This window comes from Lipotes vexillifer, unplaced genomic scaffold (genome assembly GCF_000442215.2).
Source record: "Lipotes vexillifer unplaced genomic scaffold, Lipotes_vexillifer_v1.1 scaffold467, whole genome shotgun sequence".
Lineage (NCBI taxonomy): Eukaryota > Metazoa > Chordata > Mammalia > Artiodactyla > Lipotidae > Lipotes > Lipotes vexillifer.
Window position 1 is genome coordinate 56815 of NW_006788081.1, and position 21729 is coordinate 78543.

The 21729-nt window shown below is 36.5% G+C and overlaps 1 protein-coding gene across 2 annotated transcripts in view; it reads right to left on the reverse strand.

Annotated features, from left to right (window-relative positions):
• Positions 1-21729, reverse strand: part of FYB1 (FYN binding protein 1) — a 179025-nt gene that overhangs the window by 7297 nt on the left and 149999 nt on the right. The window contains exons 8-16 of one of the 2 annotated variants that reach the window (XM_007461237.1): positions 19827-19986; positions 19180-19324; positions 14811-14833; positions 13674-13740; positions 12769-12903; positions 11070-11095; positions 8202-8268; positions 5365-5455; positions 4018-4180 (exon numbers count right to left, since the gene is read on the reverse strand). In XM_007461237.1, coding sequence (XP_007461299.1) covers positions 4018-4180; positions 5365-5455; positions 8202-8268; positions 11070-11095; positions 12769-12903; positions 13674-13740; positions 14811-14833; positions 19180-19324; positions 19827-19986 — 877 coding nt within the window. The remainder of the gene's footprint in view (positions 1-4017; positions 4181-5364; positions 5456-8201; positions 8269-11069; positions 11096-12768; positions 12904-13673; positions 13741-14810; positions 14834-19179; positions 19325-19826; positions 19987-21729) is intronic. The other variant, XM_007461238.1, reaches the window with a different exon arrangement.

The following is a 21729-nucleotide window of genomic DNA, read 5'->3' on the forward strand; positions in this document are numbered from 1 at the left end:
TTCCCTCTCTCTTTTTCTCTCCCTACTTATTTTTAGGGCTTCAAATCAGGTGACATTAAATTTCTGAATACAAAAATTTTCTTCAGGGAACACGTGTTGTTTTAAAATCGAAACCAAAATTACCTAAGCAAAGAAATCATCAATTAGATTTGGGGACACCCAAACCACCTTTAAAATTCCCCTTCCTTTGGTGCCCAAAGGAAATGGACAACATTTTGATCACAAATAACTCATCTCATGTCTCATTCCACACTTTTTTGTAGAAAAATTTTCTCCAGTGACAGGAGGTGGGAAAACTCACAGCTTATGAGACTTTGAGTTGAGGAACATGCACAAATATTAGCGAGAAATTCTAAACATTTGGGAATGTGCCAGAAATATATATTTAAGATCTCAATGCCTCTACAATATGCTTTTCTACGAGTCAGTGGGTGAGACTTGATCAAATGTGATAATGCCTGTAAAAGTGGCTTGTGTTCTACACCACAGTGGGAAGGGATTACTGTTAATGATTTAGCCTCTCATATCTATCATTACAAATTAGGTTTAAGTAAACTATGGTTTTCTTTTTTTTTTGGATGGATTAAAGAAGAATAGAAAGTAAGGAAAATGTTAGGGTCATAATGATGTTGGACTGCAAATGTTGTTACTGCTAATTAGATGTAGAAACTGAAAGATTCAGAGTCTCCCAAATGATACACAACAAGTGAACCACATCACTATGGCTAAGACAGAGAACTTCTGTCTTCTAACAAGTGAAACTATTCAACGGACTTCTTCCTGTGAATGTCAGTATGTCAGATTTTCATCTGGTTATCCAACTTCAATCTCCAAATTGTTATACTCAATTCAGCAAGCCCCAAACAAGGCGCCAGGCAGTGTAGAATGTGTTGGCAATACAATGTTGAGAACATTTCACTGAAGCTACTCTCAAGCTCCGTCTCATAAGAGTAATAGGTTGGAAAAACAGTTAGGACAGTGACAGCAATAACAGTAGTGGCATGGTGCAGCAGGGGAGAGATTAATTGTGTTAGGGTGGCTGCGGAGGAGTGAGTGAGTGTGCTTCCAATTTTAGATGACAACTGGGTTGTTTTTAATAGATAATTTATGGGCATTCCAAGTAGAGTAAAATAGCATAGAAGGATGAAATAGCATAATTTATTCAGGGAATGACAAATGAGTAGTTTACATTTCTGGAGTGCTAGTTGCAGATGGGAAATAGTTGATGAAGGTGAGGCTAGATCACAAAGGGTTTTATATACTAACCCTAAAGACTTCATGTTTTTAAAAATAATATTTGGGTAACAGTATGGTGTGTGGATTGGCTGAAAGAAGGGTAAGGGAGACATATCATTTGAAAGGCTATTGCAATAATCCAGGTGAGGAAGGGTTAAATCCATACAACAATTGTCCCAAATCCTATGGAGGTATTTGAGGAATAGATCAGAAATTAAGAAAATTAAACATGTTAAGGATCCAGTTCAAGGAAAGACTAACCAGCAGTTTTAGAAAAATTAAGAAAAGCAAGAGATTTGGAAAAATAAAAGGGAAATTAAGCAGATATGATCATTGAATTGTGGAATAATGAAATCGCAGATGCTCTTGGTGGCCCTCCCACCTGCCCAGGAGTAGGCTTCAATTCCTGATTGACACGGAGTTGATGTATAAGTACCCCAGTTTGTTTCCCAGCGGATGCGATAACACTGCCACTCCGAGTTCCCAACTGATTAAGCTCCTACTACCCAAGTGTACCTTTTTTTGATAACAAGATTTTATTAGCTGCCTTCTCTTCCCAGTCTACTTCTCCACGTGCTCATGGGAGTATCCCAGAATCTCCTCCCAAATGGGAAAGCCAAACTAAGACAAAGTCCAGGCCAAAGAAAGTCAATAAATAAAAAACAACTAGTATGCAAGTGTTACTGATATAATCATCTGGTTTTCATTCTGTTTGAGGTGGACCCCAAAGTCACCTAAGAATTGAATCAGTTATCAGTGAGCTTGAGAATTGTAAAGTGCATTGGTCCTGAAGCAGAAAAAAAAAAGAAGATAAAAGTTACAAGGAACTCTTGATTTTATCTACCAGAATGTCATGTAATGTTTTCACCTCTCATTTTTAACAGATGATAAATTCTAAGAGGATAGGAGTCCTCCAGTATTCATAGCAGTATTTAGAATTATTGATGTCGAGGTAGAAAATGATAGCAGATTACAAATTATCCCAGAATGGCTGTTGCTTTTCCTCATTCTTAAGGTGTACCCGTTCCTAGGTAGGAGTCTCCTCTGAATTTCTGTTTTTGATGCTGAATCTACATCTGCTCATCTGTATCTATACATGTTTGTTGTTGAGGTCATTTATATCCTGTTACTCAGAGTATGTTCTGCGGACCAGCAGCATCAATTACCTGGGAGCTTGGGAAAACACCTTACTTCAGACCTACTAAGTTAGAATCTGCATTTTTAACAAGATTCCCCACGTGAAGTGTATGTACTTTGGATTTCGAGGAGCATTGCTCTAGATGGGATTTGTTGAGGGGACAGAAATCTCAGGACGGCAGGTCAAGATAAGTCTGAAGCTTGTCCTCTGGAGAAAGGTCCACATGACAAGTACTAGAACAATTCTCTGTTGTGAAAAATGTGAAATAATTTGGAAAGTAGAGGGAAGGAAACATATCATTTAGGCCCATCACCCTAATCAGCCACTATTAGGATTTTAGTTTGGTTTCTTTTATTTACATATTTTTTAACATGGCTGTAAATAAATCCTATCCTACTTTAAGCAGGCTTCTTATTTCTCGTACTGTTGTATCATGAGAATTTCCTCATGCTATCATAATCATCCTGGAAAATACTCAGTTTGTATATTCATCATAACTTATTTAATAATTTTAAAAATTTGAACATTTTAAAATATTTTGATGACCTTTAAAAGCACGTAGTTATTCTGCATTTAAGACTATTCCTTGGGGTACATCTTCACAAATCCTGGTCTGAATGGGGGTTTTCTTTGTCTTCTGGAGCTCCATCTTTGAATTATCTCCAGTAACCTTCAAGTCATAACTCTACATACCCCTGCCTGTTATCCTTTGCACCCACATTCCATTTTTTTCTTTTAAAGCCAACCACACCCCTTCTATAAAAGCTTTAGATCCATTTTCCCCACCTTTGAGTCACTGTATTTTATTCTTAAAACATCTATTCGGATCCTGTCCCTGAATCACCTTCCCGTCATTAAAATTGAACTCAGAGTTTGTGTTTTCCGTGCAGACTTACCGAGCTGATATGGGACAGCCATCCTGGCTATTCAATTCTAAATATAGGACAACATAATTTTGACTTACTCTTCCCTGGATGTTAAATGAAATAAGCTTCCTTTTAAAACTGGACAAAAACATTTCCATCTGTCAGCTTTAGTAGCTCAGAAAGTCAGAGAGGACAGGACTCTCTTGTGTTTATTTGGAATAGAATGTCGTATTAAATGTGGCCGAACAGGAAGTGAAAACAAGTGAATTTGCAAGGTAGGAAAACTGGAGATTCTAGGTGTGACATATGCGATATAATTTCAAACCAGACCAGAGCAAGAACCACTCACTACTTTAGCAGAGTGGTTCTCACTTTAGTGTACATAGGAGCAAACTAGGGAAGCCGTATGATCACAGACTCTGTCTGATCCACAGAGTACATGACTCAGCAAGTCAAGGGTGGGTCCAGGGTGTTAGAATTGTAATACACACAGGAGTTTTCTGATGCTGGTGGTCTGGGGGACCACATTTTCAGAAGCACTAATTTGGCATAACTTTGGCAACTCAGTGCCAAATATAGCAGGTGGGAAATGAAAACAAAAAAATTAAAATAAAATACATTGATTCCAGCACAGCAAGGTCTCCAGTTTCTTAATGTTTTCCACAATTCACAAAGCATGGAGCAAAAACAGTTAATACAAATAGGAGTGATCACTAAAACTTGTTTAGTCGTTAAATTCTGGGGTGTCCTATCTATAAAGAATAAATAGTGACTTACATTTTCCTTCTTCATTCCTGCAGAGAACTTTTGTATCATCTGTGTTTTGTATAACTTCCAGGGATTCTCCAGGCTTTACCTGTAGATCTCTGTTCCCCCACTTTTTAGAAGTTAAGTAGGGTACAACTTTGGTGTAATAGAGGACTCTAATTTCACCATCATACTGGAAAAATAAGGAAAAGCATTTACCTTATTGATTGATGTGTATTATTAAAGTAATTCATTTATTGACAGATTTATTAAGAAAATCTTTGTTAAATAATTAGTTCCTTGTTTTCAAAAAATAACAAAAACTTCTTTGGAGAAAAATCACTCATAACCTCACCAACCTAATAATAATAATAATAATAATTATTATTATTATTTTTTGCGGTACGCGGGCCTCTCACTGTTGCGGCCTCTCCCGTTGCAGAGCACAGGCTCCGGACGCGCAGGCTCAGCAGCCATGGCTCACGGGCCCAGCCGCTCTGCGGCATGTAGGATCCTCCCGAACCGGGGCACGAACCCGTGTCCCCTGCATTGGCAGGCGGACTCTCAACCACTGCGCCACCAGGGAAGCCCCTAACAATTATTTTTAAAATAAAAAGTTTTTTAAAATTTAAGATGTAATGCATGTGTTGATTTGTCGCACTCATATATTGCAAAATGATAACAATCAGAACGTAAATTCTATTGGCTTGATCACTTCGCAATATTACCATTTCTTTTTTTATAGTGAGAACATTTAAGATTTGCTCCGTTAGGGACTTCCATGTATATAATACAGTATTGCTAACTATAAGCACCATGCTGTAATTAGATCCCTAAAACTTACTCATCTAACTGCTGAGTATTTGTACCCTTTGACAGACATCTCCCCATGCTCCCCTCCTCTGGTAACCACGATTTTGCTCTTGATTTCTGTGGGTTTGGTTTTTTTAGATTCCACATATAAGTGATATCATACAGTATTTGTCTCTGTCATTCTGACTTATTTTGCTTAGTATAATGCTCTCAAGGTGCGTCCATGTTGTCACAAATGGCAGGATTTCCTTGTTTTTCATGGCTGAATAATATTTCACATATATCTATCTATCTCACAACTTTTTAATCTATTCTATTTTTAGCTTACCTTCTTATTAAGTTTCAAAGGACAGCTAAATTTAGATGATTATCACAGTACATATATTGTGCATGTATGAGAGTTTACTTAATTTCTTACAGGAATAAATTTAAATCTAAAATAAATTTTGTAGAAAATAAAGGAGTTGTGATGGAGAACTGTGATATTGATAATTACACTTTTAAAAATCATCAATTTTTTCATTAGCACTTTGAACTTTGTATGATATTTAAATGTAAACGTACTTTAAATTTTTTCCTGAAGTCTTTTTCTTCTTTTTCTTGCTTTTTTAGTTTCTTAGGGTCTTTTTCTTCTGCCTTGGCCTTGGCTCCTTGACTAGGATGGCAGAACACACATAAAATAGCATTTAGTTTCAAAATATAAGAAGAAAAGTGTATAACAGACAATTCATAACATTACATTTTTGTTAAATTTCATTTTCAATTATCATTGTTAGAAATCTAGTACATTCATTGTAATAAATGATGACATTTCATAATGCAGAATAGATTTGCAAAAGAATACAGACTGAGTTAAAATGGAAGTGAGAGATAATGTATTATGTTGAATGGTATAAAATGACTGAAGTATAATTTAAACATGGTTACATATCAGCAGTTCCATATGATTCAACCTATTCTTGAACCCCTTATATTTTTCAACCCTTCCTAGATAATTAAGTGGTTTGGCTAATGTCATAGAAAAGGCTTTTTAAAAAAGAACACTTTGTGAAAGACTGATTTTTATGGCTTAAAAAATTTATCTATATATAATCTATTTAAAACAAAGCCAGGGTCACATCTCTTGATACCAACTAAAGCCAATTATTATAAGAGAGGTGAACAGCTCTGAGGTAGTGATTCTCCAGCCTGGCCACATATAGGATCACCTGGGAAGTTTTTAAAAAATACCACTGCCCTTGTCTAATTCCCAGAAATTAAATTAATTAAAAATGCTAATTAATTAAATTGAGTGAGGTCCAGGTACTGACATATATATTTTAAAAGCTCCCAGGTGATATTAATTTGCAACCAAGGTTGTGAACAATTCCTGGGCTAAGTATGGATGTTAGGGAAAGGCTGTGACTCTATGTAGGAGGGAAATTAAAAAATCAGAATATTTGTGAATAATGAAAAATTTTAAACACTGACATTAATTTTGATTACCTAAGGTAACGTTTTGTTTGTAACTGATTTATGTAAAATTTTGGAATCTTAGAATTTAGTTCATTCACTGGGAAATGAATTAGCACACTGTCCTGCCCTAGGTTCTGCATTGTCCCTCATACCTTCTCTCTGATGGTACCTGGGTAGTAGTGGAATCGCTGGCCCGGATTAGCACTCTGGAGCGATCAGAATATACATGAATGTTAAAAATGCCCCACAAACTCTCTTTAAAGGTAATTTATTGAAATTTATTTAAAGAAATAGAATGCTGTGTTAGAGACACACGATTGCCTTAAACTCTGAAAATAAGCAACGGGAAAGAAACTAGTACATATCGCACAAAGTTTAATCAGCTGGGGCTTATTTTGCTTAAAGAAAAGGGCCAGTGGGTGACTCTGGGTTCCTAGAGAGCTATTTAATGGAATGTCGTGGCATTTCTACAGTAATACTAAACACAAAAATGTGCTTAAAACTGTCAGGAATAGAAGCGACTTCCCAATGGTGAGGAATATTAAAACAACATATTTCTGAAGATTAGATTTTCCTTTCATGGAGAACTGAAAAAGGAGAATGATTCTCCTTTCATATTTCTGGTGTGTTTTGCCTGTAGAACTTGATCTTCTTATATAAATAACAGGATATTTTCCCCTCAGTTTCTTTGATCTTGCTCTTGTTGTGTAAAATTAGTTTAACAATGTTAGTAAGAAAAAAAAAAGAGGGGCTTCCCTGGTGGTGCAGTGGTTGTGAGTCCGCCTGCCGATGCAGGGGACACGGGTTCGTGCCCCGGTCCAGTAAGATCCCACATGCCGCAGAGCGGCTGGGCCCGTGAGCCATGGCCACTGAGACTGTGCGTCCAGAGCCTGTGCTCCGCAACGGGAGAGGCCACAACAGTGAGAGGCCCGCGTACCGCAAAAAAAAAAAAAAAAAAAAAAAGAAACTTAGAGTTCACTCATGCATTTTTACCAGTACAGCTCAGAAGACACCACTTACTGTATTCCATTGATGTTACTTTTATCCTTTAACTGATCAACTTCTTTTTTCTTGAAAAAAGCTAGGGAGGTGTTCTTGCTTCCATCCATAGCATGTATCAGATCATCTCACATATTTATTGGAGTATAAAAAAGCATCCTAACATGTTATTTTCTATTACAAAAGAATTTTCAAAAGGTACTCCTCTTCTATTAATTGATTTTAGATTTTCTTACAACTTTTGTCTAAAATTAAATTGAAGCCTTAGGTAAGCTAAAGAATGTCACTATTCACTGTTGACTGCTTTTGTTTGTTTGAATGGAACCTTGGAGAATCAGATGATTTTGTGAAAAAACCTTGGAGAATCAGATGATTTTGGAACCTTGGAGAATCAGATGATTTATTTTACATAACTCGTAAAAGTCCTTTCAAAACACAAATCTTCTCTCTCTCTTTTTTTTTTTTTTCATAAAAGGAAACGATCTTCTTGTGGAGGATGGAGGAGGCTTGAAGCAAGTGGGTTAGGATTGAGACATGAACTAAGCAGTGTGTTCAAGACAAAAGACGTTTTGAGAAAAAAGTAAAAAAGGGAGCGAATGAATCAGTGAGAGCAGTTGCGATCAGGCTCTCAAATATTTTCCCAGTGAATGAATGAATAAATGAATGAAGACATTGGTGAGTCATAGGTCGGAAGATAATCAGGGGACAGGAAGAAGGACCACTGGGAAGGGGTGAGGGGAAGCGAGAGAGAGAAGGAGGAGGAGAACCTGGGCTGTGCATCCATTCACAAACCTGGCAGAGAGGTCAGAGTTGGGATCAGGGAGAGGACGACAGAGCCAACAGGATGGCACACAGTACACACGCCCTCACTGGGGTTTTATTCCAGCTGAATTTTCTTGAACCATCTGATTTTCATTACTTCATTGTAATGAGAACATCTAAATTACCTCATCTCTGGTGGTGGAGCAGGGAAATCAGAGGCATCCACATCATCATAAACTTCATCTCCCATGTCTAACAAAAGACAGAATAGCAAATGTTGAAACACTGTTAATGTACATTTTGATATGAGCATTCAATGGTATTTTAATATAAAGATTGTTTCAAGGACAACAAAATAAGTTTTCCTGAGGTCTCTGTACATTTCTCCTGGAAGCACTCCCTATTGCTTAAAAGGGAGAGAGAGGTTCCTATCTTCCTTGATGCTTGTGTTAAATATCCCTCAAAAAGAAAAACAACAACAACAACAAAATAGTGACAATGATTATAACTATTGTTATCAGGAAAAAAACCCTAAAGCAGTGACTGAGATTATTTGAATATCCACAAGTGTGATGAATTGTAAGATTAGTAGATTGCTGACAAGCAAATCAGTATTACTGGCCATTGGCTGCAGGTAGAGATTGAAGTAAAGATTTTTATGGGATTTGGGGTGCTAGGATAATATATATCACTTTATTTATATGTCTTTGTCTTTGTGCCTATCTATCTATCATCTATCTATCTATCCCTCTTTTTTACTCATTGATCTGTCTTTATTAACTCTTACCTTATATGAATATTATGTGTGGCACTATTGTAAAATAAAAGACACTTCTGATACCAGCAGGTCTTGAGAATCAGTATTGGTGGAAAAGTTGCTATGACCTTAACTGGTTCAATGGCTTTTCCAATATGTAGACATTTTTCTTGCTTCTAGACTTCTTGTTAATAAAGTCAGGAGGAATGCATCCTCTCTACACCTATTAAGTTGCTCCACAGCAAATTAAGCTGAAGAGATGAGTTGAAGAGAGTACAAATGTTTTAAGGAATGATTATCACAGAAAGTTGAAAATGCTCTCTGGTAGTGGTAAGGATTTGATTTCCTTTAAAAAATCCCCCCCCCCCCCCACCTTGGGACTTCCCTGGTGGCACAGTGGATAAGACTCTATGCTCCCAATGCAGGGAACCTGGGTTGATCCCTGGTCAGGAAACTAGATCCCACATGCATGCAACAACTAAGAGTTCACATGCCACAACTAAGGAGCCAGGGAGCCGCAACTAAGACCCGGTGCAACCAAAAAAAAAAAAAAAAAAACCCCCCCCCCCTCTATATATATGCACACACACACACACACACACACACACACACACACACACACACACATATATATATATATATATATATATGCTCTGTATATGTATGTATATATGTTTGTGTGTGTGTGTGCTTGTGTGTGTATTTTCCTCCCACTCAGGTTAAGTAATTTCACAGGATAAAACTTGCTCAACTATATGAAGACTCTATAATAAATATGTAAAAATATGACATATCACTGGTTTCCAGAAAGGGAAAAGTTACTATTCCATGCACATGCACTTAATACACCTTTGAGAATGAAAGAAAATTAAAACAAGAAACACATTTTTTACTTATTTGATCACATTTTTTCCATTTTGTACCTACTATTTGTGGAGGTAAGTTTCTTTTTTTTTTTTTTTTTTTTGCGGTACGTGGGCCTCTCACCGTTGTGGCCTCTCCCGTTGCGGAGCACGGGCTCCGGATGCGCAGGCTCAACGGCCATGGCTCACGGGCCCAGCCGCTCTGCGGCATGTGGGATCTTCCCAGACCGGGGCATGAACCTGCGTCCCCTGCATCGGCAGGCAGACTCTCAACCACTGCGCCACCAGGGAAGCCCAAGAGCTAAGTTTCTTGAGTACTTTTTGAAAATTATAGATTAAGATATAAGCTTATCAGTTATTGATCAATTTGAGTTAGAGCCTTACATATTTTCAAATTGATAACTGAAAACGAAGTCAGATAAACAGTCTGAAAGAATAGATTATCTCTGCGTTTGGTTTGCTCTTTCAATTTATTTATTTATTTATTTATTTAGTTTGATGTTGGGGGTAGGAGTGTATTAATTAATTAATTAATTTTTGCTGTGCTGCATCTTCGTTTTTGTGCAAGGGCTTTCTGTAGTTGTGGCAAGTGGGGGGGCACTCTTCATCGCGGTGCGCGGGCCTCTCACTATTGCAGCCTCTCTTGTTGCAGAGCACAGGCTCCAGACGCGCAGGCTCAGTAGTTGTGGCTCACGGGCCTAGTTGCTCCGCGGCATGTGGGATCCTCCCAGACCAGGGCTCGAACCCATGTTCCCTGCATTAGCAGGCAGATAGATTCTCAACCACTGCGCCACTAGAGAAGCCCTCTTTCAATTCATTTACAAGTTAAAATAAACTTTTTGAAAGCCCCTGAATATTCTTGTGAGACATTTTATTTTGTTCAAAGTAAATTTAAGAAAACTCCTTTAAAGATCTGTCTCAGCAGGGGTAAAGAAATAAGCTGATCAAAATTGTACAAAGAAGAAACTGTTTCACATTGAGCAGTGGAAAATTTTCCAAAGACAATATAAGTGATACATTTTAAAAATCAAAGAAATTTAGATTTAGAAGGACCTTCGTGGCATATAATGTGGCATGTTTTCAGAAATCTTTATGCATAAGTCCAATACATCAAGCTCTGACTGAATTAGGGTGGGGATGGTCCATGGGGAATGTTGGGGTCCATCCCTACTCACTTGTCCCTTTCTCCATAGTGATCCTATGGCTGGAAGAACTGTTTAAAATTCATTGATATTTTAAAATTTCCTCTTCCCACTATTTTACTGTTGAGAAACTGTGGCGACCCCAGGTGCAGTTACTTGACAAGGTTACACAATTTATTATTTTCAGAGTCACGACTTTAATTCAGACAGCGTGACTATAGCCAATCCTTTCCACTACCTCATCTGCAAGAAGTGAGATTATAAAATATACAATTAGCTTTTATTACTTACCCACTTGTTTAGGAGGAGAAGGGAAACTGGAAAGAAATTGAGAACACAGTTATAGTCAGACCAATATAAACACAGAAATTGAGTCTTTTATTTAGGAGAGACATGAATAGCCTGGAGGCTTATAAAGTCTAATTAATCTGTTGTCTGTCATTCCTTTCTCATCCTCCATTTCTCTGCTAAGTCCCAAGTTTTTATCCATCAATCTGGAATTTAGCAAGACTTTTTGTGAACTCCAGTGTTGACCAAAAAAGTCAAGAGTCAAGATATCCAGTGGTTTATTTTGCTCACAGCCATTAGTCCAATGTTTGCAGATTTGTTCTATGAAGTTTGGGCATATTATCATACCAGAGTAATTAAATGGTCTCAGTATTCTGGAGTCACTGTGGCATAGCTCAGGTCCAAAACTGTTTATTTGACTCAAAGAATGGAAATGCAGAGTCAAAATCAGCAGAGGTCATAGGAATCTTTATATGACCATGTTTCAACAATATGTACATATATATCTCCAAAAGAAGAATGCTGAATAAGAGAGGAATATCCACTGAAACTGGAGAGTGAGAGCTTATTAACAGAAGTGATTTGAAATCAGGATTGGGTGGCTTTTAGTTGCAACAGAAAAAGACCTTGGCTTTTATTACTTTCTGAGCTTTAAACACACACACACACACACATCACTGGAAGAATGGTGCACAGTTACAGTAAAGTGTGAAAGGTCATTAGTTCAAGTGATCTAAAACCAGAATTAGCTAGTGTTTAATTAGAGCAAAAAAAAAATCTCTTCTTTTATTTCTAAGGACTACATTTGAGTAATGCTGCATGAAGAGAAGATTTGCTATGTTTACTTATAATTTGAGTCCTGTTTATTGAGTGTTGTTTTAGTGTCTCACAAAAGGGTTTAAAATTAGGACTTCTATGTGGAATTAACATCTTATAAAGACTTCAGTTAAGTGTGGTGAATCTATTAGGCACACATAAAATAAGGATATTCTGTACCAGCGAGTGTAATTAAGATCCTTCAAATTCATACACATGGAACTTATACTAAAGGGTTATTTTTGGATGGAAAGATAAAATTTATGCTTTAGTTTTATTTATACAAACTGAAGATATTTAGAATAATTTTATTATAGGATAAATATGTAATTCAAGTAGAATTAATATATCACAATTGTGATATAGAGTTACAAAGACTTTAAATACTGTACTTAGAGAAAAGAAATTCCAAATTGTGTCCTTTATTTCTAGCAATTAATTTTTAAAAGAGAATGTATATTTTGAAGAATAGTCAGTATACAATATTATATACTAAAATGTGGCATTGGAATTGTGAATTCAGATGTGATGCCACAGTTAAAAAAAGTCCTACTAAATGGAAGGTGAGTGTGTATGAGTGTGTGAGGGTGTGTGTGTGTGTGTGTGTGCACTTGTGCATGTGTGTGCTTGTACATGTTTGAATGGAAAGCAAAATATATTTTTGAACCATATGATGATTTTCGAATACTTTGTGCTCCTCTTATATAAATGCATGAGTTTAAGGGTGACACAGTAAATGAGGCTAGAATAACTAATGGAAAAAACACATTAAAATGGCTTAAAAGTCTGTCAGAAATTGGTTATTGGTTATAAAATATTAGCAGCATTTGATTAAATTATTAGTGTTGTTATCGTGCACTGTATCTGGTGGTTGGTCGACTCTTACGGTGAACCTTCATTGTCTGACTCAGAGTCTTTTGGTTTCTCTCGTATACTTTTCTTTCTGTCATCTTTTCCCTTTAACATCTTCAAAATCCCCCAGGACCATGTGTTACTCTTCTCTTCAACCTGTAGCGTGGAGCTTTGGAGCATGCAGGCATTGATCAGATTTTTTATAATTATACTGCTTTGATCATTCAGGCTGTAAGCTACTCATTGTATTGAACAAAATGAAGCTATTACGTTTATAGGTTATGGCCTTTGAATACTGCTTCTACTAGGTAAGTAGGTAAGTTATTTTTTCCTATTTGGTAGATTTCTCCTGGTTCTTAAACTAGCGAGCTGAGTCAGCATTAAGTTTTAAACATCAATTTAGCTATACTGTATTAAAAGTAAGTTGTTAATAGATTAAAAAAATTTTAAATGTATTTAAATTTTAAAATACGCCATTTCAAAAGTTTAAACACCCAAAGGATTCAATACTGGTTTTGCCACAGATAGCATATGATCTCAGTTTATTTGGGTTGCCTACAACTATGATTAATATACAAAGGATAGCCATGCGACTGATTAACTTTCCAGATTGTCATAAAAATAAATTATTGATTGATAAATAAATGATAGGGAAAAGTTTGAAAAAAAATCTGCAACACTTCTAATCCTTTATCCCTTTTTCATTTCACTTCTTTTGACGTAACTGTCAAGGTTATTCCAAACAATATACCACTTCATTTGAAGTGTGGTGCAGTTACACTTCCGCATTTACTAAGGCTGTTAATTAAACATTCAAATAATTTTTGTTAACGTAACAGGGAATGCTATTTCTGCTTTTTATTTTAAATAGAAATCAAAACTATACAACTCCAGTATATACAATACTTTGCAAAAAGGCAATTCGCTGATCATTCTTACCCATTAACAGCATCCTCCTCTTCTATCCCATCATAAATATCAACGTCTGGGGGAGGTGGGAACATCCCTTCATGTGAATTAGGGGGAAAAAAGTCTTCTGTTAATTTTCTAATTTGGTCGCAAATGTTCACTCAAAATTTGATAATAAATCTGTCTTATTTAATTGCAGAAAGCATCCTACTTTCATCTCAACTATTTAAATAAAAAGTAGCTTTACTTCCCACTCTCACATAGGTAGTAGGTAAATTAATTATTTTTAATATTATAAGGAATTTTTAGAGGTGAAATGTAATAAAAATATGAGGGAAGATGAAGAGTAGTATGCATGGGAGATGAAAGAAACGGGGGAAATAACTATTAAAAATGTCAAATTAAATAAAGATGGAGTTAGAATTTATTGTGGAAAAAGAAGGGACAGGTGCTAAGAAAAATTTAATTAATACTGAGGAGACATTCAGAAAAAGCTACTGATCAAGATATAAGTAAAGAAAAGCAAATAAAATGAAAGGTGAATTTATAAACATTGATGGGCTGACTTTTCAGTTCTTTATTTCATTTCATCAATGTGATATTTTAAAAGTTAAACCTTTATTTGATTTGTTATCCTATAGTCCTTAGAAACCTTTCTATTTGACAAATATTTATTTAACAAATCTTTATTGAGTACATTCTCTGTACAGGAATATGTACAATCAACTTGAAATTTGATTTTTAGGATGAGAATTTTAGCACTGCCAGGTATTAGTAACCCTTATTCTGTTGATGAGATAACGAGGAGTCTTTAGGAGTCATAGCTAAGGTGACCATGTAAGTTATCATCCAAACAAGGATACTTCTGAAAGTGAAGGGGGATACTACTAAAAATTGTGCTCAGACAATTGGCATAAATCAAGACTGCCCTGGGCATACTGGAAGTGGAGTCACCCTATGTCCCATAACAAACTTGGAAGAAAGAACTGACTTGCTCAGGGTCACTCAGTGGCCAGGGCTGGACTCCAGGTCATTGGTTCCCAGTCCAGTGTTCTTTCTACCACATTAAGATCCTCTTCATTATTTGCAGACAAAAGCATTTTGTCATTAGTACACACAAAAACGTTGAAGACTTGCAGAAACTGCTGATGAAAGTGTGTGGCTTACCTCCACTTCCACTCTGATTGTGGCTAGGAAAAAAAAAGTGGACCAATTAAATTAATATATGAAGTATTTAGCTATCAGGGAGAGAAGTACATATATTGAGCAGTTATACAAAAGAAGAAATAACATCCCAATCAAAAGTTTATCAGGATGTTATTTACAATAGCCAAGATATATCAATAGAAGCAACCTAAGTGTCCATCGACAGATGAATGGATAAAGAAGACGTAGTATATATACACAATGGAATGTCACTCAGTCATAAAAAGAATAAGGTTTTGTCATTTGCAACAACACTGGTGGACCTACAGGGTATTGTACTTAGTGAAATAAATCAGATAGTTAAAGACACATACTGTATGTTATCACTTATATGTGGAATCTAAAAAAAATAAAACGAACGAATATTACAAGACAGAAAGAGACTCGCAGATATGGAGAACAAAGTACTGGTTATCAGTAACAAGGGGATGGGGTGGAGGGGCAAGCTGGGGATAAGGGTTTAAGGGGTACAAACTACTATGTACAAAATAAATAAGCTACAAGGACATATTGTACAGCATAGAGAATATAGCCAATATTTTATAATAACTTTAAATGGCGTATAACCTATAAAAACATTGAATCACTATGTTGTATACCTGAAACTAATATAGTATTGTAAATCAACTATATTTTAGTTAGAAAAAAGTTATCAGATGTTATATGTGAAAAGGAAGAAAAACCATTCCTTATTGTAATAGATGAGTAGTAACAAAGCAAAAAACAAAACAAAACAAACCTAATAAGAATCAAGTGAGATTCAGTACCATAAAGTATTCTAAACAATGATACTGTTTGCTTCTAGCATTTTCCCATGAGGCAGTTTTCAGATTATACTGTATTACATCATTCCATAGATGGACTTATTTATAAAAAGAGACTATTATTCCTGAACGATTATTGCATTAAATTCAATTTTCTTTTGCTATCTTATAGTCACAGCATTTAACGCTTAGTCCAACAGCATTACATTTTTTTAAAAGGGAGAACTTAAAAAAAACTGAAATCCTCTTCATGGGGCCTTTGTAGAGTGTGACTCCTGATTCTCTAAATCCAGAATTCTGATTTATTTTGATAACATTCTATATTTCCCCTCTTTTATAATTGTCTGTTTTCTTGTCCATTTCTGCCACTAAAATATGAGTTCTGTGAGAACAAAGGAAGTGTAGAGTGTAAGAACTAAAAAAAAAATCTCAGAAGTCATCTAGTTCATTTTGCAGAAAGAAATTGAGGTGCTGAGAAATGACGTGATATGACCAAGCCCACTTTTAAGTAAATGAAGAGTTGAGAGGAGAACTTCAGCATCCTGCCTTCCCTTACAATATCCTTTTGGCTACACCTCGCTGCGCTCCCTGTGTTGCCATTTGAGCCTTTTGGATAATCTGCCAGTAACAGATATCAGTCTGATATTACAATCGTATAGTGTAATTATACACTCATATCTGATTCCTCAACCTTCAAGTCAGAATAAAAGAAATTGGTCTGACGCAGATCTACTGCTAATCTAGAAATAAAAAGTACGTTTGTTAATGGAACTTTGGAGAAAAACATGCTATAAGTGTCCTAATATATAAATAAGAACTGATTTTTGATGAATTTTTAGTATATTCTCTACTTGCTTACAGACTATTTTCACATTCATTGTCCTCAACACTTCCCTTTGAGCATGAAGCAAGCAGATAGAATTATGTGAAAAATTGCAATTTGGGTTGGCTGCCACTCCTGGCAAATACAATATATTCCCTTGGAGAGTCTCACACCCAATTCCTAAAGAACAGAGTTAAAATCAGGAGCAAAGCCACCATACATGATTTCATCTCTATAGCCGTTCTTCCATTTCCTATAATGGTCTTTTTGGAATACAAACCATTGATCAGATGAATGAGAGGTAAGGAGAGGAGAGGGTGAGAAAAGAGGAGGAAAGAGAAAGAGGAAAGGATAAATCGCAGGGAAAAGGTTGGAAACATACATAGAAGAAAGTTTTTTTATGTGATGGAAGAGTTGTATTTGCCCTTGTAATTTCCTTTTGTTCAACGTTTCACATTTAGCACAAAAAATTGCTTAGTTGAGAAGAAAGGGAGAACCGCTGTCAGGTCCTGTGCTTTTAAGCCTCCTGTCTGCTCACAGAATTTGAAGTACACAGTCAGCTCTCCTTACCCTGGAGGAATTGGGAAAGAGCTGGTAAAGAGTGCAAGGAACAAGGAGGCATCTGGGGGAGGGAGAAGAGAGGATGGTGCCTTCTTTTATTCTTGCCAGGACAAGCTGCCAGCTATACTCAGCATCTTTCCTTGTTCTACTAAGGACAAAGCATATTCTGTTATGAGATCTCTGCCAGCAGCAGCTGTAGTTTCAAGAAAAAAAACTTGTGTAGAAGTGATGTCTCTTATTCCATTTTCTTATTAAATATGCATAAGGGAGGAATAAATGCTAGTAAATATTATGGGGCTATACTTTTTTAAAATATTAAGCATAAAAACCATACACCTCCTCCAACCCCAGTTTATTAAATGGAAGATTCTTTTTCTGCTACATGTTTACTAGCTAGAGATATCTTTTAGGGTTGTGGTATGTATAGACTAGATAAAAGGAAAAGGTAATAGCATTAGTTTTGGGAAATAGTCACCTACCATGGAAAATAATGCTTCATTTTAAGGATATCATCCCTTTTTGCAGATTTATCATTTTTTTCTTGAGTATGTTCATCAGTGTAAATATGTACATATTAATATAACTGGGGTTCTTTAATTCCAAAATAAGAGAAATGTGTGTTTTTTTTTAAAAAAGATAAAAGACAAACATAAGGTATATATGTCGCTAATATACATGGTATGGCATACTCATGTCCAGAAAATTCTGTAACTCTCAGAATATGGCCATTTGGAACTTTGACCCCCAAATTAGCATTTACTGACTTTCAAATTAGGTCAAGGTGTTTCTTATTACTAAGGCCAATTTGCAATCTGTAAACTCCAGTGCATACATCGCATGTTTTGATATATATTGCATAATTTATGATCATAATATGGTAAGAAGGCATGGAAGGCCATCATTCATTTTTTTTTTTGGCTGTGCCACGTGGCTTGTAGGATCTTAGCTCCCCAACCAGGGATTGAACCCAGGCCCCAGGTAGTGAAAGCCCGGAATCCTAACCACCAGTCCGCCAGGGAATTCCCTATTATTCATTTTAGAAAGACAAAACTGCCAGAGAGCAACATAAGTTTAATTGATGCCATGAGCTCAAAGTCCACAAGAGGGAAATTTAATTCTTCATATATTTCAAAAGTATATTACTGTTTTGATCATGTTACATTTTTAAAATGGTTGATAATGAAAACAGTTTTCCTTTGAAATTTGAGTTATGAAGAATGCAGACACATTTTTCCCCAAGTGAAGATCTAGCACAGGTCATGTGTTTTGAGATCACGTGGGGGATTTCCCAATTTCACAAATGGGCATTAAAAAAAAGAGGATTCTTCACCGTGCTGGAGATTTTCCTTCTCTTTTTCCTTCAACTTGAAGGGATTATGGCTTTACCAGGAAAGGGAGATATTGGAGGCAAGAAGGAATGAAAAGAAAAGGGGAATGGAAAAGGAAGGAGAAGAAAGGACAAGGAAGATCAGAGCTAAGAAAAAGAGACAGAAGAGGAGGCAAGGATAAAGGGAGCTGGAGACGGAGAAAAGAGAGAAGGGAAGGAAAGGTACATGGGCGAAGATGGCCACCCTCTCCTCTGGACTCCTTTACCCCAGAAAGATGTTCCTATAATTCTTGCAGGGAAGGTCATGCCATTCTAGTGGAATGAATGGAAAGTTGGACCCTTAGTTGATTGCCAGGGTTCATAGGGGATTTTACATTTTTACTCTTAAAGAGCAAAGTACAGTTGGCTTAAAAAAGCATTTTTGTCTGTTATGTTTTTAAATAAGAACGACGAATATATTTAGACTCAGATTTCAGAGAAAAACACTTTGTATTTTTCAGAGCTAACTTCTACATCTCATCCTTCAATTTTATAAAGTCATACTTACTTTAGGCATATCCTTAAGATCAAATCAGAATAAATACTGTAAAACAGCATTTTGGATTGACAACACGTTTGGCAATATCTGGCAAATGGCCCATTATATTTCACGTAGTATTTGATACATACAACCAAAGAGTAAAATAAAAGACTATGGAGTTTCAAATGACTTTTCATCCATATTGAAGTGATTGTAAACGGTAATTCAGTTTAGTGATAGAAAGCAGTAGGCAATAGGGAAAGTAAAATTCTAGCATCTTAAAATCCACAATATCTGATGATTTGATTTGCTTTACAATTTGTATTTACACATACCTGTTAACATCTTCCTGCTCTGCGACATCATCATATACTTCCTGGTCATCTTCAAAAGGTCTTGATGAAAGAGCACCAAGCGAGTTTTTTTTCCGTTTCAAGGAATCATAGTCGATCTCTACAACCGTTGTTTTAATATAGCCATCTACCAAAAGGGGAACAATTTATGTTCAGGTAACTGTAGTTTAAATATCATAAAGTTGTGGATAAAATATCAATTGCACACTTACTCTTTAAATTTTCCATTTATTTCTTTGCTTGCAATTCTGATTTATAGACTTGTTGACACATGTTTCACTGTACTTTGTCAAAGTCTTATGCTGTTGTGGTTTGGGGTAAGCCTAGAGTCTATTTTCAAGATTCCAAAGTGATTCATATGAATCATTTTTGCCTTTTCACCTCAGTGAAGAACCTAATGCTCTTTGCTCCTCCCTGGGATACTATAAATATTTACATTTTTCCCCACTAAAAAGATTACACAGATGAGGTGAAGATGGAGCTATACCTGTCATTTAAAATCTTCCTATCTTTGTCCACCCTGTAACATGCTCCCAACTTAATGCTTATGAGTAGCTTTGGAAGAATTTTCACATTAATATTGGCTCAAATAGAAAACACTTTGAAGTCATAGGAAAATGTGCACTCACAGGACCCCCTGGCTGTTCTGCCCAGCCATTTTCCTTCAGGGTTGTCTGTGATTCGGATTATTTCAATTTGTTCTCCTTGCTTGAATCTCAGTTCATTCTTTCCTCCTTTGACATCACAGCAAGCTTTTGCTTGGTGGATGACTTGAATAGGGCCTGTTAGCTGCAAAGAGGAAAAAAAAATCACGACTGGCTTCTTTACTATTCAGAACATCTTTAAGGAACGCGGTTTTGAAAGACAATATGTCCACCACTTGCCAACCTGCCTATTTCCAACATTTACAAGTTTGAACTAGAAGTTGAGGGTGAATGTCATTCCTGGTGAATGTTCTTAGAGGAGGGGTTAGGGGAAAATTGCAGAGGTCAGACAGAACCAGCAAAGAACAGGTAAGCACATGCTCGGGGGCCAGGAGAGAGTGGCAGTGATCTGTTGACCTCGGGAACTCTGCGGAAAATTTGCAGAGAAAGCCACCGATAATCGAATACCACTTATGTACGACATGCTGGGTGCTATGTGTTTTTATGGGGTATGCTGGTGGTTTGCTTCATAGACAGAGAAATACCTTTTGAATAATAAAAATAACAAACAAATATTATGAGAGGTTTTAAAATTAATATCCTGAATAGTACAGTGTTTTCTTGACAGCATGGGAATAATCTAGTTTAGAGGCCATGAATCCTAAACATTTCCTAATCCTAAATTGGTCTTTTCAGCAGAATTTCTTGGACCTTTTGATATGCAAATATGCATTGTGAGTTTTGAAGAAGGTCTACTTTATTTTATTGAATCTGTGATGAATTGTGAGACATATCATTAAGTGTGCACCACCAAGAAAAAAAGAAAATAGCTTAAGTTAAATTTTGATATGCCAACGATGTTAAAACGCATCTTAATATCAGAATTTTAAAATGTGAAATATTTTGTCTTGCCTAGTTTTTTTTTTTTTTGCGATACGTGGGCCTCTCACTGTTGTGGCCCCTACCGCTGCGGAGCACAGGCTCTGGGCGCGCAGGTTCAGCGGCCATGGCTCACGGGCCCAGCCGCTCTGCGGCACGTGGGATCCTGTTGGGCTGGGGCACGAACCCGTGTCCCCTGCATCGGCAGGCGGACTCTCAACCACTGTGCCACCAGGGAAGCCCTTGAAATATTTTGTCTTGGAATTAATGAAACGTGAAGCTATGTGACAGTTCTCATATTTATTTATTTAATTGGAACATCTATTAACATTTGGTGGAAGGAATATAGCGTGTGAAGTCCTAGTCTTGACAGACTTTTGAGTTCATATTTGGTGGTATATCTTCCATATCCTATTTTTTTCTTACTAACAAATGTTATTCAAATGAATGAGTGAAACAATGCAAAATTGATTTCTCAAAAAAAAACCCACAAGGGAAAGCTTCACACCATTCCTTCAAAAATACAAACAATCTCTTCATAAAAAGTACGTTATAAAGATTTTCATTTAAGAAATTAGTTTTTCATGTTTTCCACTTGAAAACTATAAACATTGGTAGCCATACATTCTGTATGAGTAAAATCTTTTAGTATTCATACTGTAATCTTAATTTTGCTTAATGTAGTAAGCAAAATTGAATGAGATCTTATAATAGATACAGTGCCTTCCGTGCATTATTTTATTTAATTCCATAAAAATCAGGAGAGGTATCATTAACTCACTTTAAAAATAAGAATCTGAGGGCTTCCCTGGTGGCGCAGTGGTTGAGAGTCTGCCTGCCAATGCAGGGGAAACGGGTTCGTGCCCCGGTCCGGGAAGATCCCACATGCCGCAGAGCGGCTAGGCCCGTGAGCCACGGCCGCTGAGCCTGCGTGTCCAGAGCCTGGGCTCCGCAACGGGAGAGTCCACAACAGTGAGAGGCCCGCGTACCGCAAAAAAAAAAAAAAAAA